Raw genomic sequence first — 25,732 nt, forward strand, 5'->3', positions numbered from 1 at the left:
TAAAACGACCTTCTCGGAAATTTCGTCGACGACGGTTGCTAGTTTCGCTTGGAACATGCGCCGTGCGAGGATATTTCAAAACACGAGCACGCCGCGTTGACTAATTGACCCGACCGAACGCTTTAACAACAGCGAAAAGCAGAGCGCCAGCATCGGGGGCCAGCGGCTTTCGCCGAGGCGTTCGAAATGCGCCGTTGCGCGGACAGCGGCAGCGCGTTTTCGAATAAGAATGGTGGTGTCCAAAAGGTGATAGGCCTACCGGGAGTTCTCGAAGTGGACCATTGTTCGCGCTCGCTGCTTGGCTATGGACGCGCTGGGCGACGCTAGATGCCCCGTCGGCGCTTCGGCGGCTCAGCTGGTGGCGTCTCGGGAGGTGCGGGGCAGTGTCTCTGGCCGCGCGTGCTCAAGCGCGTTCAGCGAAGTGTTATTGTCCACGCGCTAGGCCTAACCGCCGTGACTGCTCAGCCGACTCGCCGTGCGTACAGTGCGACGCGAACTGCGCTTCTGCACCACTCACCTCGACATCCTGGCGGTCGCGGGCGCAGTCGCGGCTATCCCCTGCTCCTCTTTAGCCGCGAAAAGAACTTCATGAGGGAAAACACGGCATTAAACCGCGGCCAGCACAAAATACAATTCAGACCGTCTGCTGTGGACTATGTAATGCAGCGACGTCCAGTAGCGGAAGTGGAAGGCGAAGAACGCGGTTGCCTGTTTTGCTCGCCAGGAGTCCGAAGTCGTACGGCCGCGTCTGGTCGATCTCGCTGCGTTTGTCTTTATCGTTATCGTTTATTTGTATTGATGGATAAAGGCGATACACTTGCAGCTGCTCGTGCTCCACATGCAGGTTATAATGAACAGAAAACTTGGTTTATTATTAATCTATTTTTTTGGCGTTTTCGTAGTTCGCATTTTGACCGCTACGTAACTCAACAACACAATCAATCACTACTATGCTACCTCCACTTGAGCAGTACCCAAACAAACACACGTGCAATCTGTGCGGTGCGTTATCGGCTTGGGTGGCTATGATCATCTCCGGGTTGTTGCGCTGGAGGCCGTCACATATTCGCATTCTAGTTTCCTGGAGCGACGCGACCGCGGCATGATCTTCGCGCTGCTCAAGCTGCCGCTCACCGTGTTCGGTGGCGTCCGACAGCTCGCGTCCCAATCGTTCTTCGTGGCCGTACTGTTCTCAGTGATAACATGGACGTCCATACTGCTCTACGGCGTCTTCTACTGGAACTACATTCCCAAATCGTCGCACATATTCCCGGTGCACCTGCGTTTCGAGTGAGTTTGCCGCCGAGTTCTCCCCTAGTTCGGCTAGCGCGACCTTGAAAGTGCGCGGAATCGTACTTCCCCGACTTGTTTTTACAGCTGTTTGCTTTCGGGGCTTGGTTTCGAAAGTGCGAATGATCAGGGTCACTGACGTGTCGCCATTTCAACGGCGCTTTCATTGCCCCCTACAGGTCTAAATCATGTCCGGGCGGCTTTTGCGACTACCCGATGGCCAACGTGACCATCGTGAGACCGGGACAAGATGACGTAAGTGAAGACGTGCATTATAAGTGCGCGGCACGGGTATTGCATTACACCCGCCGTTATCGCGACCTTAATGCGGGTTTCAGATTCCGCTATTACCGGATCTGTCACTGCGTTATCGTTGCAGTACCTGGCCAGGGGTCAGAGGTACAAAATGTACCTGGAACTTGAAATGCCGGAGTCCGAGGCCAATCAAAGGATAGGTGAGGATTGCATCGCTGTAGCCTTACTTTCATTCGTCAATCGCTACAGTTAGCAACAGCAGGAGCAGACGACCTTTTTATCTAACCGCATGCATCCTATCGTCTTGTAAACGGGGATGAAGGTTTCTTCGAGTGCTTTTTGAAGGAGACAAAAAAAGGATTGTGCATGATACTGCCATGGCCAAAGGCCGGTGGAAATACCTTTCCACTCTCCTGGCCTCACATGCGCAGGTATGTTCACCGTCCGACTGGACATGATCAGTGAAGATGGAGAGGTGTTGAGGTCTACGCAGAGATCGGTAAGAGTTGCCACTTGAGGTATACTCGTCCCTTTTTTTTCCCCATGTGTCTTTCGATCTTTTTCATTTTTGTGTGCTCACATGTTATACTCATCACAGCTTACTCTGCTATGGCTTTTTTTCTCTACAGTACTGATGTGCAGACGTCAGTAACACTTTGTATTATATAGCCAGTCGAATGTCTTGTCATGGGCCTAGTTGGCCAATCGTATTCCTTTCCCGTTTACATGATGTCACTATTTTAGGTTGCCCTCTCCCACTCATAGACACTATGCCCTTCTTTCTTGAGTACTTTGCCGCTTCCTTCCCCTCCATTGTGCTTTTATCTCCTTGCCCAAACACTCGTTTCCTTGCATATCACAGTGTACAGAAAGCACAGAAACAGACAAGAAGGAGCAGGGCAATCTATGCAGACAGGCTTCTTTTTGCACTGCCATGAATACTCTCACTTCTACTGCCATTCTCCAATGACTGAAACCAACATGACTTTCTCGCTGCTATATAGCTACTTCATGTACAACTTTTTGCAAAAGTCTTTAGGTTATATTGTTTGCTTTTTAGCTGTTTAATGCAGCACTCCCAGACTCCAGACAATGTTTGAGTGCAAGGGTTCTGTTTACCTTGTAGAGATTTACAGCTTCAGGATTGCCTTAGGTGCCACACTACGCAACTGAAAAGCAAACTATGTGGCTCGAAGACTTTTGACCAAGGCTGTAGCGCATGGTCTCCGTCTACTTGTTTGGGTACGGTTTGTCATTGTGTCTGCACTCGTCTGGTCAGTGCTCAGTGTTAATTTTTTGGGATGCGTGCTTCTATTTGAATCTACCGTTTATGCCTGCACGCATTTGTGCAAGGTGGCGTGAAAAGCAGTTTTGCATCCTCGCATGTGGCGGTAAACTTTTGAGCTCAAGGTAATACTCTTCCGCACATTCTTTTGTCCTGCTGTTCTATGTAACAGGGTGTCTTGCGGTACAAGTCAGTGCTCGTCAGACTCTTCTCAACGTTGTTTTACATCCCAATGCTCCTCTTGGGGTCGGCAGAAGAGAAGCAGACCGTATCAGTCCTGCTGTTTGAAAGATACATGGAGGACTATGTAAGTTGAGCGCTTTGACACGCTTTTCCCAAGCTATCTTTGTACTCTTTAAATGGTTTCAAGCTAATTTGTCACGCATGGCCATAGACTAGCTGATAACTTTTTGTTCACTTACAGGCAAAGCCAGCAACTCAAGCAGGCATAATGATCCGAAATAGTCACATTGAGGTCTACACAGCGACACTGAAAATATACGCAGACTTCACAGGGTTGAGGTGAGAATAGTTCTTGTCAGTGGCATAAGATGCTGATTATGTTTCCATTTCAGCCGGTATTGGTCCTGATGTTGGACCACTAATTTGAGGTTTGTGTCAAAACTGTACCCCCCCCCCCCCCCCCCCCCTCCTCCTCCCCCCCCCCCCCTCCCCCCACATATTTTTTTTTCTCTCAAGTTTTGTACTCTTCAGAAAAACCTGATTAAATGCTGTAGTCTATAATGGGGTCCAATCCATAAAAGTAAAGACTTTAACGAAACTACTATTGAACCACAGATTTTGTTACCATTTCAGGCCAATAGTGCTTACTCAGCTAAATGATAGCCTGGTCAAAGAAGTATTAGTGAGTTGGTGCACAACATAGCAAATCTTCACTGAAGTGGTGCTTTTGCCCTTTCATTTCTGCTTGGCACTGCGACCATTGATCAATAAACTTGCCTGCATATTACTTTCTTCCGATGCTGGCCAGGTACCTCCTTTACAACTGGCCACTCACATCAGCTGTGGTGGGCATATCAACGAATTTCTTTTTCGTGAGCCTGGTGGCGCTGTTGTCCTGGAACCACCTGGCTCCTGCCAAGACGAAGCCACGCCGATCCACAGCCGACCGGAAGCGTCCCAGCGATGAAAAGAAAAAGTCGGAGGAGCAGGCCGACGAGGCAGAAGGTATGTGGCAGACATTCAAAGAGCACACTGAGCTGGAGTGGGACCCAGAGGAGTGGGACTGGGACTTGTGATGCGGGCTGTTCGTAGCTTGTGGAGTAAGTGTGCCTGAGAAACTTGACAAACTCCCGCATCAATTGTCACCTGGGATTGGGAGCATGGTAGATATCAAGTTATGATGTGTCGGTATTGTAACTGCAACTTTGGCCTTGATGTAGGACAGAAATTTTTACATTTTGTCTGTTGTTGACAGTGTGAACAAATTGTTGCAAAGTGAGGTACACCAGTGTTGGTGCTTTCAGGTGTGAACTGTGTACCAACTTGTTTTTCCTTACATCCTTCCGCTGTTCATCATCTCCACCTTCTGTGTTCCCATTCTATACCATGTTTGGCACACTGCATGTGATGTAAGTATACTAGCAGTGGTGTTTATGTATTGCCCCTCAACACGTCTTTTTTTTACATTGAGAGTTCAATAAGCCTACTAATGCAGGTTGTTGCAATCATACTTCACAAGTATGATTCACAGGTATGCTTTTTCCTGTATGTGTAAGCAGAAAAAAACAACAATAAAAGCATAAAAAAATGATGGCATTCTTGGAACGGTAAATCATTTTGCATCGTCTTACGCTGTATGCCCTCTGTACAAAACTGGGTACAGAACCTGTGCAGGTAGGCATGTTGTGTGTAGTCTAGGTTGACAAGATAGTTGAGCCTCGGTGCTTGCCTTCTAGTCGTTCATGTCATTATTTCATAGTTAATGCCAGTAGTGTTACCGACAAGACTGTCTTTAATGATGTAAGCATGGATTCCTCATTAGTGCCTTCCATCCCAAGTGGCTGGTTTCTAGTTACACTTTGGCTATGGTAAAGTGTGACATGTTTCGCTTGTTGAGAATTATATGCAATGAAATCTATTTAAACTTAATCTCTGGCATCAGTGGTGAGATTAATTTGGACTCATAAGGATGATTACACGAGGCTCCACAAATGCTCACCTCTGTGGTCAAAGACTTTGACTACTCCCGTGGTGCAGGAAAATAAAGACTTGCTTAATTATGTGCTCCATTTTACAATGTTTTACTTTTATGCTGCAGTCATCAACAGCACTGCTGTAATAAACTAGAGGGCATTAGCTTTATTAAGTGTGCGGCTCTGAGGGCTGATGCTAACAGCTTTTGAAATCTGTGCATGCTGCAGCTAAGATGCATGTGTTGGCAATATTAATAAACATTTGCCTACAACTGGCTCTTTACGTCCTCAGTGTCTGCATGTAGTGACAGGTAAATAAAGTTGATTACAGTTGACACAAGAACAGAATTGTTGAGTTTCATAACAGGTTTCATAACACCATTATATAGGAAGCAGTATTTTCATTTTCATAATGCATTGCACAACATCTGGATTAAATAATTACGTAAGAGCACTAACACTGCATTTCGAAAATTGGTTTCTGGGGAAAGGAAATGGCGCAGTATCTGTCTCACATATCAGTGGACACCTGAACAGGGAAGTAAGGGAAGGGATAAAGGAGGGACTGAAAGAAGAAAGGAAGAGAGAGGTGCCGTAGTGAAGGGCTCCGGAATAATTTGGACCACCTGGGGATCTTTAATGTGCACTGACATCACACAGCACACAGGCACCTTAGCGTGTTTCGCCTCCACCGAAACCGGGCCGCTGCGGTCAGGTTCGAACCTGGGTACTCCGGATCAGTAGCGGAGCGCCCTAACCATTGAGCCACCGCGGCGGGTAACACTGCAATTGGACAGGCAAAAATTGATGGGCTTTCATGAAAGAGAGTGGAGCAAGTGCTGGCTTTTTCAGGTGAATTAGTGCCGTGCGTAGCACCCACTTTCTTTTCTCTGTGGTGTGACGTGTTAGTATAAGCGTCCAATCTCTCTGGAAGATGTCATATGTTAACTCAAAATCAACCCACCCCCCCTCCCTTTCATCACATCACTAGATACTATCTAGCTGTACATGAACTTGTATGTAGCGCTCACGGTGATCATATATTAAGTCTGATAAATTACAGCGTGTGGATTACAGCAAGGCTGTCATGTTGCAAGGTGCAAATGTACTTTGAAAAAAAAAAAAAGATCACTTTGCTCAAGGCTGATGTGGAGATAAACAAGTGCCGAATAGAAAAGTTACTGACAGTCTCACATGGTCCACATTTCTTCCAGATGACACTGCCAGTGACATTAGCGGCAACCAGCCCGATCTTGTCAAGGGGACGGTGGATGCCAAGGAAGTCCGAAAGAGGAAAGGTAGGTTTTCGTTTCTTTTTCTCTAACTTGGGGCATTTGCCATCGCAACTTTTAAAAGAGAACTTAACATTCTATAAAAGGCGCACTTTGCCTCTAAACTTGGCCGTCTGCTACTTTCGTACTTTGTTCTGATGAAACCACGGCAATACAGTACATTAATAGCTGTGACAAAATTGTGTGCAGTTTGGTTAAATGTCGTGGGTATCTCTGTGGCTGTGGCAGTGTGTTGCTTAGTAATGCTGCCTTATGCAAAATGCCTTTTGTAGAACAAACACTGTGTGAGGTGTCTGGTGTGGTAGGTATTGTCACTACTAGTGCTGAACGTGACATCACTCATTTCGGTTGCTAACAGCAGCCGTGCTTAACCTTCTTTGCTCTTCTACCGACAGCTTGCGACAGGATAAACACAATGCATGCTAAGCACTGTCCTGCATTTTTTTCTTTCCTTTAGAGGCTGCTGCAATAGCCACCCACACACACACAAAAAACTAGTCGGATGCTTATGAGTGCATAATGCAAATGTTTCAGTGTTAAGAAAGGGCCAGGTGCCAGGGCGAAAACGCTTGTAGCTATCCTTGCCCAGTGGTGGAGTACAAACCAACCGCGGTGAAGTCCACCCGTCACTTCCCACCTTCTGCACTCTCCCCTCAAAGTGGATAGAAGTTTTCTCTCCACTTTTCTGAAGATGCCAGCTACAGAGACGGCGTGAAACTGAGGAACAAGCTGATAAGAGCTAACACTGTTAAAAAAACACTTCAGTGCCAGTACTTTTTGCTTTCTGGTAATCAGTTTGCCTACCTCTTATAACTTAAAAGTGTACACAACTAGACGTCACATGATGCAAGATGAAAAAGTTCAAACTAGTACTACACTTTTCAAGGTGGTTTTTTATGAGCTGTGTAAGCAATGGAAAATGTGCACAATGAATTGTACCTTGTCATAAATTGCTCGAGATGATTTCGGTTCACTGTGCATCACTCGGGGGCTTAGAACGCATGACGTCTGAGGGAACGCTAATGTATAGGCTTTTGTCAGCGTTATTAGAAGCACAATTTTGGGCTGAGACTCATTTATGCGAGCGTGCCCTTCTGTTCAGCACTTGGCACTGGCTGCAAAATGCTATGATTATTTACCTTTGACTGGCAGATGCCTGGACTTGGTGGAACTAACCTGACAAGGCACCTCCTTCGCGCAGAACTTGACGAGACGACTGGGAAGACGCTGCGGAAACTCTTTGGAGCCACAGCTCGGGGGAGCGATGCTAACTTGTCTTCTCTTGGCGACGACCAAATCGCAAGTGGCGACACCACTCAGAGGAGATCAGAGCAAGCACCGACGTGAAATTGACCAATTCTGTAAGGACTTTAAACCGATGCGAGAAGGCTGTACCTCAGCTGTGACAGTTCCTCGCCGATGCCACCAGTTCTTTGCGGCAACACTGTTGCATACTATGATTCCAGGAGTATCCATTCCACCTCACCGGGATTCATGGTGCCACATCCAATGTGTGTCCGGGTCAGTGCTACACTTGCAGAGATCCAACTTTTCATAATATAACCTTGGAAAGCCATGACAGCACGCACACTCCAATTTTGCTACTGCGTGACTCTCTGGCCGTTTCCCGATGGTTATGTGCTTCGGTATGTGGAGTCTGTAAGCTCCACATGTACAATCTGCAGCTTTGAACTGATACATGCAATTATGGGTGTTGTATACGTCATATGCGACGGGTGTCGACTACAATTTTGTACATATTACGGAATTGAAGTAACAACTCTGTTCAACACATCCAGCAGTTCGGTGCTACATGGAGTGTGTCTGCAGTGAATTCAGTGTTCTAGCCATGTTATTGTTGGCAACAAATCCAAAGGGAGCGAACTCTGGCGCGTGTGTTTCTTGCATCCAACATACGTACGTACACGCTGTACTTTGCTGGTTAGACCTGTTGTATACATGGAGACTGTTCAAAGTTGCGCGTGATATCCCACACCAATCGTCTCCCCTGCATTGAACATTTATATGTTTGTAGTTGTCGCTAATATATACTAAATATACTATACTGTATAGTCAATACTATCATAGCTATTTGCTTGCTTGTGCCTCAATGAGAGGACGAAATGTCGATCCCTGTTCGCGTTGTGATGGCTATGTTTTAACAAACTTTTAATGTGTTGTATGCTGCATCATAGCACTAAGTTATGGCATATTTACAGCAGTGTTGGCATTCCTTTCCTGTTTTTATAGAAACCTTTGGAGATTCTTAGAGCGACTCATTTTATCTATGACTTAAAGAGATGGACTTGAGTGAAGTTTGAGACAAATTGTACTACAGTGTGGGGGATATGTTTAGTATGAAGTTGACGTTCATTATAGGTTCCCTACTTTGGTCGGTATCCTCTTTTTCCATACACTGACCGGTCACTGCCCATGCAGGCTCCTAAGCCTTCCACAGTGAAGTCACTTGTTGCTTTCTTAAGCACACACTGCATTAGGACTCTCAAGTATGTAGACATCCATGAACATTTCTTTCGAGGTTCTGAGTGTTGTACGCCTGGGTACAGGCTGTTATTACAAACCGATAGCAAGTCAGTGCTGTCGAAACTATTTTCATGCCTGAAAAGTCTTAATGAGGTGAAAGATACCACACTTTTGTCTGCTTTAAAGCTATGTTGATTATTTTTTGCACAGTTTCCTATTTCCTCGCCAATGTGTGCGTACACATTACTTTGCTAATTTGGGAATCTTCAGAATGCAAGTGTCTCCTAATGATGGGCAGAGTTGATTTTTGTAACATTTATTTGGGTTGGATTTTGCCTTCTCTGTTACGCATTTCATGGCCAGCCGTGTCTAAGCCTTGTGTCATCAAATCATAGAAACATCTGTTTTATATAAAGTGTGCCATACATTTTGATTGTCTTACACAGCAGAACAAAGTGATAATGATGTTTGTCAAGCACTGGGGAGAGCTGCACGTCATGTAATGTGCAAGCTGTGAAAGAAATGCACTGTATTAAAAGTTTGCACACAAAGCATGTGGCCTAAGTTGTTATTAAAAGCATTTTAATTGTCCTTGTGTTGTCCTATCTGCCTGGTATGACACCCATAAACATCTACAGTTGATCTTACTGAAGTCATTCAGCATAATAGAAGCCATATGGGTTGGACGGTGCTTGCTTCCCAGTTCTTGGGGTCACGACAGAGTACACGCACACACAAAATGTCTCAACATGACCTCTTCATTTACACATCGTCAAACAAAACGGGTGCTTGGCACCTGAATGAAACACCAGGTTTAACATGTCGCCAGCCCAGCCTTTGTGTCCAGAAAGTTGCCAGGAACCACACTGTACCAGTGTGCACACAGTCAAGGCATAACAAGCTCCGATGCTTGCATGCTGACGTGAAACCAGATCCACTATGAACACAGGCACCGCCTCCGGCAACAAAACGATGGGGTGAAAAATACCTCTCGTCAAAGTCGGGTCACGTGTTCACTTGGGCCCCAGCATGTCCTTGGGCTGGACCCACTTGTCGAACTCCTCGGCTGTGAGGAAGCCCAGCTTGATGGCGGTCTCCTTGAGTGTGGAGCCCTCCTTGTGTGCAGTCTTGGCGATCTTGGCGGCCTTGTCGTAGCCAATGTGCGGGTTCAGCGCTGTCACCAGCATCAGCGACTCGTTGAGGAGCTTGGCGATGCGCTCCCTGAAATGGCGTGCGAGCGTTTGCTCATTAGTGGTCGGCATGGCTGCCTAGACCACGTTTAGCAAGCAGCACATTGGTACCACAACATTTGATCCTGACACATTGAGAACACAGTGCACTTATATTTCAGCAGATCCAACTTTGCAGCACATGTGTCAAGACCTGACCAAATGGTGCAGAATCGGAAAATTTGCCTCACATAAATCTATATCACCCATTGCAAATTAAAGATGGGATGAGGGACTTAGTGTATTTTTGTTATTTTCGGGCCAAATGTAGTGAAACAGTTTAGTCTTATTCAGTATTTTTTTTGTGCTCATTTGAAATGTATAAATGCTTTTCATTATGTCAGTTAGTTCTCAACATACTACACATTTACATTAATTAGCTTGCTAAGACAGTACTCGTCAGGAAACTATTATTAACATCCCACCAAATAAACTGCAAGCAATCTAATGTTGAAAGTACTTTTCAGAGTAAGTCAATATTTGTTATTTTACAGCACGCTGGCAATGTTGATAGGAGTATTAACGAGCAGTCCAAATTAGAGTGCACAAAATAACTTGAAAGCATAAACTATTCTTTTCCTAATCTTTTTTTTATTCTCCCAAAAGCATAAATCTTTCAAAACTGCATGCTCCAAGAAAAAAAAAAAAATTAATGGTCTATCTGCTTTGGATGCTGCGATAGTATCTCCCTCTTAGACTTGCATTCTGTCAAAAATTAGTGTTCTGAGAAAGTCAGGATAAATAAACAGACGCGGTTATATATACTGGAATTCCATCTAAAATTTTATCCAACAAACGAAAGAATTTCACAGATGGGCAGGAGATGATTAGTAAACATTGAAAAGGCTATATTAAAAAAAAAATTGATATTTTTGCACTTCTTAGGCCCCAAGGACCACTATCCCCGCTGATATGTTTGTTTGGCCAACATTTCCCCAAAACTGCAGTTATGTCCCAGAACTGTGCCACTGTGTGGCGCCGCTGTAAGTGCTGCTGCTGAACATATCACTGTTGGTATGAGCTTGATAAAACCGCAATCCCCTACTGGATACAAATCTGCGGCAAGACAGTTCGCATGGAAATATTTGTGCTCCACAGCAGCAATGATGTTCAGTCACCAGAGAGAAAAGTGCAGCAGTGACATGACAATGCTCTACGACCATCGGAGATGCCCATCTAGTAGTCTTCGTGAAACTCGGACCATCTTCTGACCCCAAAGCTCCGTGCGGTAAATTAATTTGATGCTGTATAAACAGAGTTCTTAGCAGACCTTGTGGCTATTAATTGGAAGGAAACTAGAATTAATCAAGTGACTGATTACGAGTGCTGCAAGCAATAAGTGAGCACTCGGGGTTTAATTCTCTTGTACAAAGCCATAAGAGTGGACCTTTGAATGCAATTAGGAATTGTTTTAATGAGCAAAGTTTCTTAGCTAGCTGCATACAGGTTCTTTTGTGGCTGGTTCATTTGCTTCCTGTATAACTTGTAACTTTGGCATGTGAAGCACACTTAGACGCAGCATACATGCATGACAACCGACAGCATTTCAACACCAAACATAACAGACATCCTAACCCGTGGCACCACTCACTTGTTGGGGATGATCCCGGCAACGCAGTGGTCTGTGAAGGAGACACTGGAATCGGCCAGCAACCGCACAGAGCGCAGCACATTTGAGACGATAAGTGGCTTGAACACGTTGAGCTCAAAGTGACCGTTGCTGCCGCCCACGGTGACAGCCACGTGGTTGCCCATCACCTGCGCCGCCACCATGGTGACTGCCTCACACTGCGTTGGGTTCACCTTGCCTGCATGGGAAGTCGGTTTGGGCCTTTAGTGCAAAGTGCGACAGCACTGCCAGCTAATTTTCAGGCACAAATGGGGCGGTGTTCCTTACCGTGACAGCTGTGTAATAGTACATAGGTACAAATCTTCTGCATACTTGTACTGCCTTTGGTACAGAAATTGTCATTTTTAAATGGCTCTATACATGGTAGCTTCAAGCATGCCTTACCATATTGCAGCTAATTTTCTTTTTTTGCAGTTTTCTTTATGCCATATAAACAGAGCTCAGTGAAGGCACACAAGCCTGCTTCAAGACGGCACTGCTTTGTTTGCGTCTAAATCCTTCAAATTGTGACTGACGGTCATGTGTCAACATACTCTTCAGTCATAATCATCAATGTTATATTGAGTCACCTATATATATAGTATATATTTTACACCCCAGGCATTAATAGGTAGATTATTTCTGCTGTATCTGTCAGTGTTGGTGTAAGAGGATGGCTGCTCACATGATGACCAGCCTCATGGCCACGTGATCAGCACTGTGAAGTCACGTGAGCTAGCACTCCAAGTGCTGACCCTCTGCTGTGCTGTCGAACTATCATAAATAATATACAATAGGCATAACCATTCAAGCATTTTCATTGCAAACAAATGTTTTTGGTTTTCTTGTTTTGAGCAGCAAGATCATTTGTTCCTCCTCTGCGTCATCGCTACCTCGCCTGATGTTGAGATCCTACAGGTACTGAAAAAGACAACCATGCAACTTGTCCACTGCCAATTGCGAGTAGTTTTCTGGTTGCTCAGACACAACCACAGTGGTCCGCAAGCATCTGTTGAAACTACAGAAACAGATCGCGAGGACTGGTGGAGAAGTGCCCACGCACCTGGCATGATGCTGCTACCCGGTTCGTTCTCGGGCAGCGAAAGCTCGCCGAAGCCACACCGGGGCCCGGATCCCAGGAACCGAATGTCATTGGCTATCTTCATGAGGCTGCAGGCGAGCACATTGAGAGCGCCCGAGACCTCCACCATGGCGTCATTGGCAGCCAGTGCCTCAAACTTGTTGGGCGCTGTCACAAATGGCAGCCCTGCGGAGAGACGAACGGGGTTCAACTCAGAAGGACGGCACACCACTTGAACACCAGACTTGATATGACGTGCCTCACCAGGTCATACAAAGAACCAAAACTCGAAACCACGATTCCAGAGCATGATTCCAGTTAGCCGTTTGCAAACCACATGGAAAGTCCACCTTTGGATAAGGCTGACTTGTGGGGTTGCAGGGCACACTCTCAAAATGCTAAGTAAGGTATTCAGTGTTAAATCACTTACTATCCTGTAAATTTAGATTTCTATGTAAATTCTATCAGTGTCAAGAAAAAGGAGCTGCAAGAGCCGTCTACAAAGTAAATGATGACATATGACTATGAAATCAATGCCAGCCTGGTGGGTTAGGTGCAAACGCACATGCAGAGAAAAAAAAAAAGAAAATGCACAGGTGCACCAGGGCCAGTTGCCATCACGTCATTCCTGTTCTGAAAAGGGTTACCGCTTCCATCAACCTATGGCACCACTCATGACAACCACAGTCAGCTGCTTGACGTCTTTGATACAAGCAAGAGTTGTGGCTCACCCGTGAACTGGGAAACCTTTTCAGCGACCTTCTCGGCAAAACCGATCCTGGTGTTGAGTCCTGTGCCAACAGCTGTGCCACCTGGTGATAGCATGGAATACAGGTGGGGGGTGCACACAGAATGAGCAAGACAAATGACACAGCCGGGTTTCCATTTCTCTTTCTTTTACTTTTCACGTCAAAATTATATGTATTGCAGTGTGCTATGTAAGGCTCAAACTTTGTTGTTACGGATTTATATGGTTACACGAATTAGGATGATCACTCTCAAGCGTCAGGAGTAATTCTTTGTTACAAATGATGGCCACAGAAGCCACAGTTCCATGTGCTTCAAATGAATTTAGACGTGAATTTAAAAGAAATCTAACAAGAACAAATGCAGAACACAGGTGACCTGTAATCATCTATGTCAGTACTGGCAAAAGTGCAGAACTGGGCATAGTATAATGCTTGTCTTGTTTGACTAGTATATGAAATCAATACGCATTCAAGCAAGTCATGTTGAGAAATCAGTCTGAAGCATTAACCGTCCTCATCTGAAGTTCAAACAGACAGACTCCCGAATCCTCTGGCAAGATTATAACACCTCTGGACTACACTTGATGCTTTCCTTTTCAACCGCGCACTTGCTACTTGAATGAAGGGATGCTTGCAAATGATACTGGTTATGCGATTGCTTCGCCTAGCTGGGAAGGCTTGCAACTGAAGGCAACCTTGTTCAACATGTCAGAACAGAATGCAGGTTCCGGCACCACTGCACAATGCCGGGTATAAACTGATTTTTCACTCGTAATCGAAAATGAATCCCAAGGTATCAACCTCCTCAAGGCTGTCTGCCATGAACTGTTGGCAATTCATGCATGAATCTTTCAAAAACTAAACCATATACATGAAAGTTATCTTCATATGACAATGACACAGTCCACCAATGACGGCAGTCCTTGTGAACACCAACCTGCAGCTAGGAAGTAGAGGTGTGGCAGTGTCGCCTTGACCCGCTCCATGCCGTACTGGATCTGGGCAGCATAGCCTCCAAACTCCTGGCCCAGAGTCAGAGGCACTGCGTCCTGCATGCACAGCCCACACATATCACGCGCGTGCGTACCCCTCACCCTTTCTTGAGTAGATCGCAACCCAACAACACAGAAGAGATGGGAGCGCAGAATTGGAGGACACGAGATGGAGGAAGTGATGGTTTGGTTTGGTTTATGGGGGTTTGACATCCCAAAGCGACTCAGGTTATGAGGGACGCCGTAGTGAAGGGCTCCGGAAATTTCGACCACCTCGGGTTCTTTCACGTGCACTGACATCGCACAGTACACGGGCCTCTGGAATTTCGCCTCCAACGAAATTCAACCGCCGCGGCCAGGATCGAACCTGCGTCTTTTGGGCCGGCAGCCGAGCGCCATAACCACTCAGCCACCGCGGCAGCTCCCAATGGAGGAAGTGATTGAGGCTCACCTGTGACTTGTTCACTTTCTTTCATCTCTTGTTCCCAAATTCTGCTCTTCAGTCTACACAACGGACCAAGTTTACTAACTGGCCGGATGCACATAATGCAAATGTTGCAGTTGGCCACATGAATGAACATTATCCTTGCCAGCAGAAATTGAAATCAGGGAAGGGAGAGTCTAACTTGAATTGCCTTGCCATGTTCATTACTGATGTTAGGCCTGCCTGACAGAATTTTTCATCGGCTACGATAAATGCTGCTAAAAATGCAGAAATGCAAAACAACCTATTGCAACCTATTTAAGTAACACTGAAAGTCGGGCGAGTTGATTGAAGTTCATATTTGAAAACAGCGCAAACAACAGACCCCGCCGCGGTGGCTCAGTGGTTAGGGCGCTCGACTACTGATCCGGAGTTCCCGGGTTCGAACCCGACCGCGGCGGCTGCGTTTTTTATGGAGGAAAAACGCTAAGGCACCCGTGTGCTGTGCGATGTCAGTGCACGTTAAAGATCCCCAGGTGGTCGAAATTATTTCGGAGCCCTCCACTACGGCACCTCATCTTTCTTTCTTCTTTCACTACCTCCTTTACCGCTTCCCTTACGGCGGCGCGGTTCAGGTGTCCAACGATATATGAGACAGATACTGCACCATTTCCTTTCCCCCAAAAACCAATTATTATTATAAACAACAGACGGGGAAAGCACAGCGCCTGTGTGTCATGTGCTTTCCCCGTCTGTTGTTTACGCTGTTTTGAAATATGAACTGCAACCTATTTCTCTCCCCTCCACCCCACCTTGTCCCTCCATAAACCTGAGCACCATTCTGACGGCAGCTTGTGACCAGTAAAAAAAAAAAAATGCAGTGGGTTAATGCTAGTATCGGGCCTCAAAACAAGTACAGTAACCTCCCACATGTGACCTCCAGGCACTAACACAATTCAGCTAAGGCTTACTTGGGTGTGAGTCCGGCCAATCTTCACGATGTCATCAAATTCATGCGCCTTCGCTCGCAGGGCGTCGTGCAGCTTCTTGAGTGCGGGCATCAGGCGGGTGTCGACCTCCATGGCAACAGCAATGTGCATGGCCGTTGGATACGTGTCATTTGAACTCTGGAAGCATGTCATTTTGAGCATTAGTAGAGGAGCAAATAACAGCTTCGACAAAAGTGACAAACGAGTGAAATTATAACTTGTTTCGCTACTGTGGCAGCAAACAAAGCAAAGAGAGCTTCAGTAAACTCGAAAACAAACGAACCAAGGCTGCATAAAGCAGAAAGATCTACCGAGGCGTCACTTTCAAAGCATGTAAAGCACTGAAATAAGAAAAAGGCTTGACACATTGCATCTCCGGACTCGGACAACCTTGCAATGCCTTCCATTGACCTCTCTGTTTATTCAGTCACTACCAGAATAGCATCTAATATGTGTCTTTTACCACTCGTGCAAACATTTCAGTTATAATCACTCAACGAAGCACTCCAGCAATGATCTGAAGATCTTCCATTGCCCCCCAACAACGATGAAAATGAAAAGAGCAGAAGTTTCAGTTCTAAACCTCACGCCGGTATATGAAGCTTCATTCGGAATGTTGCACACAGTATACAACAAAAAATAAACAGTACAATGTTACTCACTGTGTGCAATCTGTGTCTTACAGTTGGCTACATCATGAGTCTGCCATCCTTTAGCCACCACTCAAACCACGACATGCCCAAAAGAACTGTGCACCTTTTGGCTAAATGCGAATGTAGCAGAAGTCACCACAAAATTAGTTACGGTGACTAGGCTCCATATCTCACTGTTCAGGTTTAGGTTTATGGGGTTTTAACTTCCCAAAGAGACTCAGGCTATGAGGGACACCATAGTGAAGGGCTCCGGAAATTTTGACCACCTGAGATTCTTTAATGTGCACTGAAATCGCACAGTACACGGGCCTCTAGAATTTCGCCTCCATCGAAATTCGACCCCCGCGGCCGGGATCGAACCCGCGTCTTTCGGATCAGCAGTCGAGCGCCATAACCACTGAGCCACCGTGACGGCCAGTTCACTGTTCACACTGCATGTCTTATCACTCACTATCACCAGCACTGCTTGTAACAGCTCACTTTTTTTTACACTCTACCACGTGCCCTGTTGTGACAATTTCTGTGCAGCACAGTTTGTGCACAGCAGATGTGGTCACACGAGTGGGGCATCCACCCTACCTGGCTCTTGTTGACGTGGTCGTTTGGATGGACGGGACTCTTGCTGCCAAGCTTGCCTCCGAGAATTTCGATGGCCCGGTTGGCAATCACCTCATTGACGTTCATATTGGACTGGGTTCCCGAACCTGTCTGCCAGATCACCAGAGGGAAGTGAGACTCCAACCGCCCGTCTATCACCTGCAGGGAAGAAAAGTTTAATTTCTTTTTGTAACATCACCTTATTTTCATGGGATACAAGGCACACCATACAGAGTGAAAGGCTCCAGACTTGATTTCAACCACCTGGGATTCCCTTTAACATGCATCGAAATCTCTGCACACAGGAGCTAAAACATACGGCATGCATCATGCAGCAGCCACGGTGGCCAGAAGCCAGAGCCACAAATTTCTGCTCAGGATCAAAATGCCATATCCAATTAGTCACTGCTGAAGGCAGGGAAACCTATGCTCTGAAACAATCTGGCTATGCATTCAAAATATATTCACGGCAGTGGTTACACTACTTGCTGGAATTACTTGTCTGTGCCTCAGAAAAGTAATGAACATGTTGCATATAAAACCTGTATGCTGACAACTAGTTAGGGGCTTAGGTGAAGCGAACTCACCTCATCAGCTGCCTGTGAGATTGCATCTGCTAGCTTGGGATCCAAGCCGTACTCCTTGTTCACGATGGCTGCGGCCTTTTTGAGGATGCCAAAGGCCTTGATCACCGGGAGCTGGGAAACGCAGGTAGGCAGGCATAGCAGTGCATTACTCAGTTCCGTTTTATGCACTTATTAAGGCCCCATCAGGCTTTACAAAGGCAGCGACTTCACTTGTGAAGCGTTGCATGATGAAAGACACTCAATAATCCATAGATCCTTCCAAAGACAACTAATGTTGTAACAAGCACTGTCAACACTTGTGCAAAACAGGGCAGGACAGGGCTAGTTTTAAATATTAAGTATTCTTCAAAAAACCACATTAATCCAAGCTAATCAAGCAAAGCATGAGAGGGTGTTATTAGTCTGAGTCACTGCAATACTGATCCTTTTCACTTCCTCAGTGTTAACCACTGTTTAATAATCGACAATAACCACTCTTGGGCAGTCCAAGCACCAATGCACAGCAGGCACAAAGGACGTTTCTATATATTTGTCGGTTCTTTCTAGAACCTAATTTCTGCATCTTATGCATACATTTGGAAGCAATGAACTTAATGGCATACAATCCATATGTGCTAGTCATCAAATGGCAGTCTTACAACGTGACGATGGTGGTCTTCCAAGCTCTGCTATTTAAAGAGGTCTCGGCATCACTAATGGTGGTTCAAGCAGAACACTCCACGAGAGCACGAAGTGAACATCAAAAGAAAAGGGGACATTTGTGCATTTTCCACTTATATATTCATTGACTGCAGTGGGCTCGTTAATTTGAACTCAATTCAACCATATGGTTTATTTGAACGTATAGCTTGGTCCCGCCAACCCAAGGCGTATCAAGAAGGTTCCCCTTAATTCAAACTCCACATCGTTCGGAAAAACTTTGAGAGCGCACATTTCAAAATCGTGTGATACTCACAGGCATCCTTTCATGCTCCCCACCAATGTCAAAGTTGAGCATGGAACGCATTGTCTGTGCTCCATAATACTTGTTATTGGGCACCTTCAGTTCACCAAACGTGTCCGACTCGACCCTAAAGTCTCCCTGCAAAGAGTGAATTAGAAAGGTTCAATTAACGCACGAGCAAATTTATTATCGACGTGATGCGTGATTACTCGGTGCTACCTACCTTCCTAGTGTTTTTCCTCTTACGGTCCCGCGACATGTGATGCATGCTAGTGGCTATTTAAAATATTTTAGCGATATAATTTGTGCTGCCTGTTTTAGCAAGCTTTTCAGCTTCCAGTCACTCCAGTCTGAAATCGCCAGCATTCCAATAACGGAAGTTTCGGGAGTACGTATCTAGGCATTACAAGAGAAGTGTTACGGAGAAGTAAAAGGGGCCATAAATGCATGCAGACGATCGGTCGGTGGAGCCGGCGCTACTGAAGAGATAGAATTGAGAGCACCGGCTCCGGATCGTAGCACAAAACTGGAATCGCGTCAGTACCGACATTTCACGGAGTTGTTACGTTTCGGGACGCTGCCTGACGAAGAACGGCGATCTTACGAGGCAGGGCACGACCGCGATAAACTAGGAGTAACCTTGGCACTTGGAATGCTATTAAAAAGGACCGGGGCTAGGTCTTAGTTCATCGTCCGCGCTATCTGCTAAACATACGTTTGTTTGCATCGCAAAAGCTTTCGCATCAGTATTTGCGCTCACCGATGCGGCAGCCGCCGCTCTAGCAGCAGACGAGTGCAGAGCCATCCTTCGTTGGGAAAAGTTGTGTCGCGCAAGCTGCCGCAGTTGCGAGACGAGGGCGACTGGTAGCTTCATGGCTTCAGCCGATAAGCGACACGTGATAATGGGGGAGAAGAACGGCTGTTATTTGCGCTGAGCGGACGTACAGAAACGAGAGCCTCCTACTCCACGCAGCGCAACTTGACCGGCGACTCTCGGGTGACCTCCCACTGCCTCCTCGCCGCACTCCTCCCGCTAATAGGGTGGCTTCAGACAACTTGGCATGTTATCTCTCTTGCATATTAGTCTATAACATGATAATAATAATTGGTTTTTGGGGAAAGGAACATGTGGAGAAACAGAAAAATAAAATAGCACTTAGCAAGAAGTTGTAGCGTTGCAAGTGCCTTCTATTAAAAGTTACGTATTTTTTTTTGTAATGAAAAGTGACAGCGTAAGTGTTGTTTGCGTTTAATTTTGTTATTAGTTTGTTTATTACTACTGCAAATTAAAATAAAACTTTTGCACTCGTTAGTAGGGTGGCTTCAGACAATTTGGCACGTAATCCCTCTTGCGTACTTGCAAAACTAATAAGTATGTTTAAAAATGAAATGCACAAACGTAAGAGTTGTGTGCATTTATTTTGTTATTAGTTTGTTTTATTATAGCAAATAAAATAAAATTTTTGCAGGTAGTTTATAAGGGACGCTTGCACGTCTGCCGTTAGTAGGGTTGCTTGAGACAATTTGACATGTCATCTCTCTTGCATATTTGCAAAGTGAAGTATTTTTTTTAGGACAAAATGCGCAAATGTATCTCGTTTGCGTTTAATTTTGTTATTAGCTTGTTTCTTACTACTGCAAATAAATAAAACTTTCGCACTCGTTATTAGGGTGGCTACAAACAATTTGGCATGCCATCTTTCTTGCATACTTGCAAAGTTAAGTATGTTTTTAAAATTAAATGCGCAAACGTAAGGATTGTTTCCGTTTAATTTTGTTATTAGTTTGTTTCTTATTATTGCAAATAAAATAAAACTTTCGCAAGTAGATTTCTAGGGACGCGTGTACGCCGCCGTTAGTAGGGTGGCTTCATAAAGTTTAGCATGTCATCTCTCTTATACAAAAAACTTATATAACAAGTGGAGAAACAAAAATAAAATAGCACATAGCAAGAAGTTGTAGCGTTGCAAGTGTCCTCTGTTAAAAGGTGCAAAGTATTTGTTTAGAATAAATTGCGCCAGTGTAAGTGTTGTTTGCGTTTAATTTTGTTACTATTTGTTTATTTTTATTCAAAATAGAAATAATTTTTTTATATATATTACAAGGGGCACGTTACTCCGCTAATTCATCTTCGGCCTTGACCGTGCGCTGTTGAGTAATATTATAAATATTACACGGAATTTTTAATAAGCGAAGAAAGTTAAAAGAGGTAACTATAATCAAAGAGCCATGTAAAAACGGTGGGTGACGTTTTTAGCTGTTAGCCAGCACGAGTCGTAAGGAGTCAGACCGACGGGACGACGCAAGCCATTGTTGCGAATGGAATGAACGCTGTTGCAGCAGGCTAAATTGCTTGGACGTGCGTGTCGTGCGGAAAGGGAGGATCGCCTCTTCAAATGCGAGCTTCGCCGCGCTTGCTGCTGCCAGTCCGCGACAAGCAACATGAGTGCCGACGTCGTGACCAAGCCCCTGCAGAGGACGGGACACACCGCGACGTCGTACAAGAACGGCATGCTCGTCTGGGGAGGCTACCGGGTAGGTTCGTCTGAGGAGCTCCCCCCTTTGCGACGGCATCAGATCCAGCGGGCGGTTCGTGTTTTTGTCTCCATACGTGCGCCTGTATTAATAGCTAGCCGCCGAGCTTCTGGTCGCGCATGTTTTGCTTTTCCCCGTTCTTCGCTGCGCTTCGAAGATTGTGCGCGCGACGAGGCCATGTTTCTGATAATAGCGTTCGGAACGCTGCCGCTTAACCACTGCGCGCTTCTCGAACTGCTTAGTGTACGAAACAGCAAGCGGTTATCTATGTCGTTCAGCTGCCGCAACGCTCGGCTCAGAAGCATGATCTAACTCTGCATCTTCGTGTAGCGCGCTGTTTCGAGCATCGCGTTAACAACTACGACACTGATCCGCACGGTGCTGGCGCGTTGACAGCTTGTGTAGGCTTTGGCAGTTTACCACGTGTGGTGATGCGTGCGAGCGACAGAACGCTCATGACATTGCCCCGATCGTCATGTGTACGCTGTACTGCGTAATTTCCTTTTCATTGATGCAGTCTTCCCGCATGCAATCGATCTTTCCCCAGGAGACGGATCGGTCCACGGTTTACCTGCCTGGCAATGAGCTCTGGTTTTATGACACCTTTATCGAGAAATGGTAAGTGACGTCGTGGTTGCGACGTTTCGCTACAAACTTGTGTGGGCGGCCATCCGTGTGAGATGAGCGTGTATGTTTTTGCGATCTTTCCTGGAAGGCAACCCGCGCGCGCAGCCACATTATTGCATCTCTGCGGCGCCCCCCCCCCCCCCCCCCCCCCCCCCCCCCCCCCCCCCCGAAATCGTGCGCCGCGCCGTTGCGACACTTGTCGGCAAGAAGAAAAGAACTCGACCCCGGTAGTTTCGAAAACGCGGCCACTTCGAACTGTCAGGGGTCCTGCTATTCTGGGCGACTGTGATTTCCGCCGTGTGGAGAGCGAAAACTCGCGGCAGCTGCTGCAGCGTTCGCCATGTGGTTGCGTTGGCGTGGGGCCAACTTTCAGCTAGCCACGCGTTTGATGCTCGCCGCTGCCCAGTTTATTGCCTTTATGTACCGGACTGATTGCAGTAAGGAGGTCTCAACATTTTAAATTTGAATCGAGTGCCTGAGTGGAGAGATCCAGGTTTTTTGGCTTCGCGCTCAAAATCCAAAACCGGCCTTCCCAGCATCGACGTGCGATGCAGGGAAGGAGGCATGTTCGCATTCATGATCGTTGAAAAGGCAACACGTGCTAAGAGTGAACCCTGGCCTGCTTTGCCGCGGCCTGCTGGAAGCGAGGTAAAGGGGATACAAGGCGCAGGAGTACACAGGACGAACAAAGAAGGAACACGGACAAGGCGCGTACCGCTACTGTATCTTATTGCATGAGCTCGACTTTTATAGCAAGGTGCAAGGGGAAAAAACAACGAAACGAAACACGCGCATGACTGTGACGATAGCTGTGTCGATATCAAATCGCACTCTCAGCCAAATACACAAGCTCTTTTTTTGGCAAAGATACAATCTTCGACAATTTCCTTCTGCGAGATGCCCTTGTCAAAGATACAACACAAGCTCTTTTTTTGGCAAAGATACAATCTTCGACAATTTCCTTCTGCGAGATGCCCTTGTCAAAGATACAATCTTTGATGAGGGCATCTCGCAGATGGAAATCTCGCATTCTTTTTCGAAAAGGGTTTGGGGGGGGGGGGGGGGGGGGAGAGAGATGTCCCTTTATATGTATGAGGGGGATGTATCATTGTAACCTTTGGGCAACTTCCTTTTACACTCTATCCCCAAAGCTGGTGGTGAGCATTGAGGCTTCCGGTTCCACAGATTCACAGATTTTGGCATGACCACGTGATGCCAGATGTGATGCCAGAGCTAGCCCATAAAGAGGCACTTGAACTTCCTTGGTTTGATGCACAGGGCACAGGCTGGGGCCGAACAGGCAAAGAACCCCCCCCTCACAGACAGCTAAGGAAGGGGGAAGATGCCTCTTTATCTGTATGAGAGAAGTTTCTGGAAGGACAGCATTGGTGGTAATCAGTTAGTGGTCCAATGGTGGTAATCTCTTAGTGTGTTGTTAGCACCCCTTCTTTACTGAGAATCCCATACCTGAAAGGTGTGAGCTAGAGGCTGGGTCGCATTCCTGGCTCCCACACTTTCTAGAAGACTGAGGTAGCTGGGAAACAGGTAGCTTGAAAAAGTCAAGTCCCTTCTGGGATGAATGGAAACCGGTTTGGCAGTGCCCCTCCTCCTCTCTGTGGTGGCTATACAATACCCCCTCAGAGGGGATAATAGACATTTTTTAGCACTGGGTAAATGGTCTCCTTGTCTCCTCCTGTAGTAGGTCTTGGGTATGCTAAAAACATGATAAAAATGTCTAGTAGAGCAGAATGGTTTCAAGATGGGGTGGGCTGTACCCCTCCACCATGTGAAATGGGCAAATGATATAGTACAGTACATGTAAACATCCAGCCTAGCTAGATAGCTAGGAATTAAGTACCATGCCCCACTGTCATATTTATGTAAACAAACAAGGGTTTTGGTTGCAAAAAATGCCTAAAAAAACCACCACCAGCTTTGGAGGTAGAATGCAAGACTGGTTTTTCTGGCCTGGATGGTGATGTAGGGGAGTCCCAGGGGAGTGGGTGGGCCAGCAGGGGTGGAAGAATGTGCCTTCCAGGAATGCATGTAATCCCAAAACCAGTTCCCAGGGGGGACTCTGGGCATTGTGGTTTCCAGCACAAAAGTAGAAGCACTTGCAAGGGTGTTTTTTCTGAGGGCCACTAGCACTCAAGCACTCTCACATTCTTTGTGGAAGGGAAAAGAGTCAAGTTCCCCCTTCTGAGCAAACTCTGGAATGTGGCCAGTTTACTTACAATTGTGCAGTATAGAAAAGGGCATTGCAGTCAGCCTTCTGTAGCTCTGCAGTAGAGGCTAGGCAGGAAGTAGAGGTAAATAGGCCTTTGTTACTGTGTAGGCTGTAGTGAGCTACCTGATACTTTCTAAAATTTATCTGCTGAACAACCCAGTGGCTCCAACTCCTCCTCCTCCCCCCCCCCTGCACACCCTTAGCCAGAACAAGGAACAACCCACTCCCCACAGCACTATGACAGAGAAGGGTGTCCCTCTTTTTCCTGCCTAGACACCTCAAAAGCCTTGCAGAGAAGACTACTTGCAGGTTTCCCAAATGCTCAGTTGTGACAGTAGTATTCTTAAGGTGATGACATGCGTACTGACTAGCAACTGAAACAATTTTTATCCTGGCTGTGGTGTACAGAAGAAGTGTTAATAAATAGTGCCACTTGCTGGCCACCACTCTTCGAAAATCCTTTTTTTTTAAAGTTTTTTACACCAGTGGCTTGAAATTATTTGTAATTATTTTAACTGATGCTTTGATCCCGTCAAGTGTATTGAAAAAGGGTTCTCATAACTGCAACATACTTTTTGGTCCCTGTCAAGTTTCAGTTATTCACCTAAGTAGTGATTGATATTCACATGTGCTAGGCGACAATTGTGGTCTTGTATCTCTGCTGGGTTGCAGAGATGCAGGAAACAAGTGCCTAAATAAATTTCCCGGCAAATCACATGCTCGCTCACTCACAGGACCCTTCGTAACACGACGGGAGATGTCCCACCAGGCACGTCGGGCGCAATTGCCCGGGCGCTTGGCGACGCAATGTACCTGTTTGGTGGATTCCACACCGATCGCAACACTAACCAGCTCTACCGGCTTGACCTGACCACCCTCTTGTGGGATGTGGTGGAAGCCCGGGGTCACCGGCCCACACCATGTGACAAGATGGCAGGCTGGACACACCGTGACTGGTAAGCAGTGAACAGGTGCACATCTGGTGGGGGGTGGGTTCTGGGGATAATTACTCGTTCCCAAAGGCTGGGATCACTGTTTGAGTTTGCTGACTGTATGGTGTAACCAAAAATCAACTTCAATCTTGTGACAAGTTGGACATAACAGAATTATGTCCCTAGTGTGCTACTCCACTGTAAGGAAAAGGGGAGCAATAGGGTGCAAGTGGCAAATGGAAAAATAGGATTGAAGAGAGGTCCAGGCCATTAACAGACTCGCACTGACATATTGGTCTCCAGGTGCAGATGATCTGGCATGTCCTGTCTGCATTAAGTGTTTTCACATGCGTTGTGTGTGAAACTAGGCATTTTTAAACTGTGGTGCGCAGCCAGCTAGCCCAGTTTTGTCCTTGCAGATATGGCGTGAAACCGTGCTCTTTCCAGGGCTTTCGTGCATTTGTTGCGCCTCGTTGTGACTAGCCGTGGCTTTTTAAGTGAAGCCACCTTTTGACAGAAGTTGTGCAAGTTAGGACTTCACTGAACGTACAGCAGAAGACCATGGCTTTTTTTTTTATTTGCATCACTTTTGAGTCTGCGCTGTTGAAGTGACCTGGCTAAAAAAAAAATGCCTGGGGTTCAATGTGGCTGGGACCTAGTTATACGAGCGAAAGCTCTGTTAAGCATGATCTGCATTATCCCAAATTAAATGTCAAGGTCAAAGGTCAAGGTCAGGTACCTGATGGTCATAGTCGTAAGATCACGTGGTCATACCACTATAGCTTGGGCCATACCG

The 25,732-nt window shown here is 46.2% G+C and overlaps 4 protein-coding genes across 20 annotated transcripts in view; 2 read left to right on the top strand and 2 right to left on the bottom strand.

Annotated features, from left to right (window-relative positions):
- hrg (poly(A) polymerase hiiragi) overlaps window positions 1-712 on the bottom strand; it is a 35,958-nt gene extending 35,246 nt beyond the window's left edge. For 8 of the 15 annotated variants that reach the window (XM_077665851.1, XM_077665847.1, XM_077665846.1 and 5 more), the window contains exon 1: window positions 518-712. In XM_077665851.1, the coding sequence (XP_077521977.1) occupies window positions 518-525 (8 nt within the window). In that variant the 5' untranslated portion in view covers window positions 526-712. Of the gene's footprint in view, window positions 1-259 lie in introns of all 15 variants that reach the window. The other 7 variants (XM_077665850.1, XM_077665848.1, XM_077665843.1 and 4 more) reach the window with 2 other exon arrangements.
- Window positions 713-958: 246 nt separating this feature from the next.
- Window positions 959-9,353, top strand: LOC144133041 (seipin-like). Of its 2 annotated transcripts, none has more exons than XM_077665861.1 (9): window positions 959-1,290; window positions 1,470-1,545; window positions 1,670-1,745; window positions 1,977-2,044; window positions 3,003-3,137; window positions 3,255-3,352; window positions 3,822-4,018; window positions 6,201-6,284; window positions 7,480-9,353. In XM_077665861.1, exons 1-9 carry the CDS (start codon window positions 1,103-1,105, stop codon window positions 7,623-7,625), a joined length of 1,068 nt encoding a protein of 355 aa, XP_077521987.1. In that variant the 5' UTR covers window positions 959-1,102; the 3' UTR covers window positions 7,626-9,353. The 2 variants fall into 2 exon arrangements, with proteins under 2 accessions (XP_077521987.1, XP_077521988.1); XM_077665862.1 differs by having other exon boundaries at window positions 973-1,290; window positions 7,431-9,353.
- A 151-nt stretch (window positions 9,354-9,504) lies between these two features.
- On the bottom strand, window positions 9,505-19,633 carry LOC144133038 (fumarate hydratase, mitochondrial-like). The gene is made up of 10 exons (XM_077665858.1): window positions 19,376-19,633; window positions 18,628-18,753; window positions 17,673-17,783; window positions 17,068-17,244; window positions 15,818-15,973; window positions 14,368-14,479; window positions 13,413-13,493; window positions 12,664-12,867; window positions 11,583-11,799; window positions 9,505-9,983 (listed from the first exon to the last, which is right to left on the bottom strand). The coding sequence occupies exons 1-10, from the start codon at window positions 19,487-19,489 to the stop codon at window positions 9,776-9,778; spliced, it is 1,506 nt and encodes a 501-aa protein (XP_077521984.1). The 5' UTR covers window positions 19,490-19,633; the 3' UTR covers window positions 9,505-9,775.
- Window positions 19,634-20,914: 1,281 nt separating this feature from the next.
- Window positions 20,915-25,732, top strand: part of LOC144133039 (kelch domain-containing protein 2-like) — an 11,077-nt gene continuing 6,259 nt past the window's right edge. The window contains exons 1-3 of one of the 2 annotated variants that reach the window (XM_077665859.1): window positions 20,915-21,204; window positions 21,698-21,768; window positions 24,739-24,960. In XM_077665859.1, the coding sequence (XP_077521985.1) occupies window positions 21,058-21,204; window positions 21,698-21,768; window positions 24,739-24,960 (440 nt within the window). In that variant the 5' untranslated portion in view covers window positions 20,915-21,057. The remainder of the gene's footprint in view (window positions 21,205-21,697; window positions 21,769-24,738; window positions 24,961-25,732) is intronic. The other variant, XM_077665860.1, reaches the window with a different exon arrangement.

Source organism: Amblyomma americanum, chromosome 5 (assembly GCF_052857255.1).
Source record: "Amblyomma americanum isolate KBUSLIRL-KWMA chromosome 5, ASM5285725v1, whole genome shotgun sequence".
Taxonomy (NCBI): domain Eukaryota; kingdom Metazoa; phylum Arthropoda; class Arachnida; order Ixodida; family Ixodidae; genus Amblyomma; species Amblyomma americanum.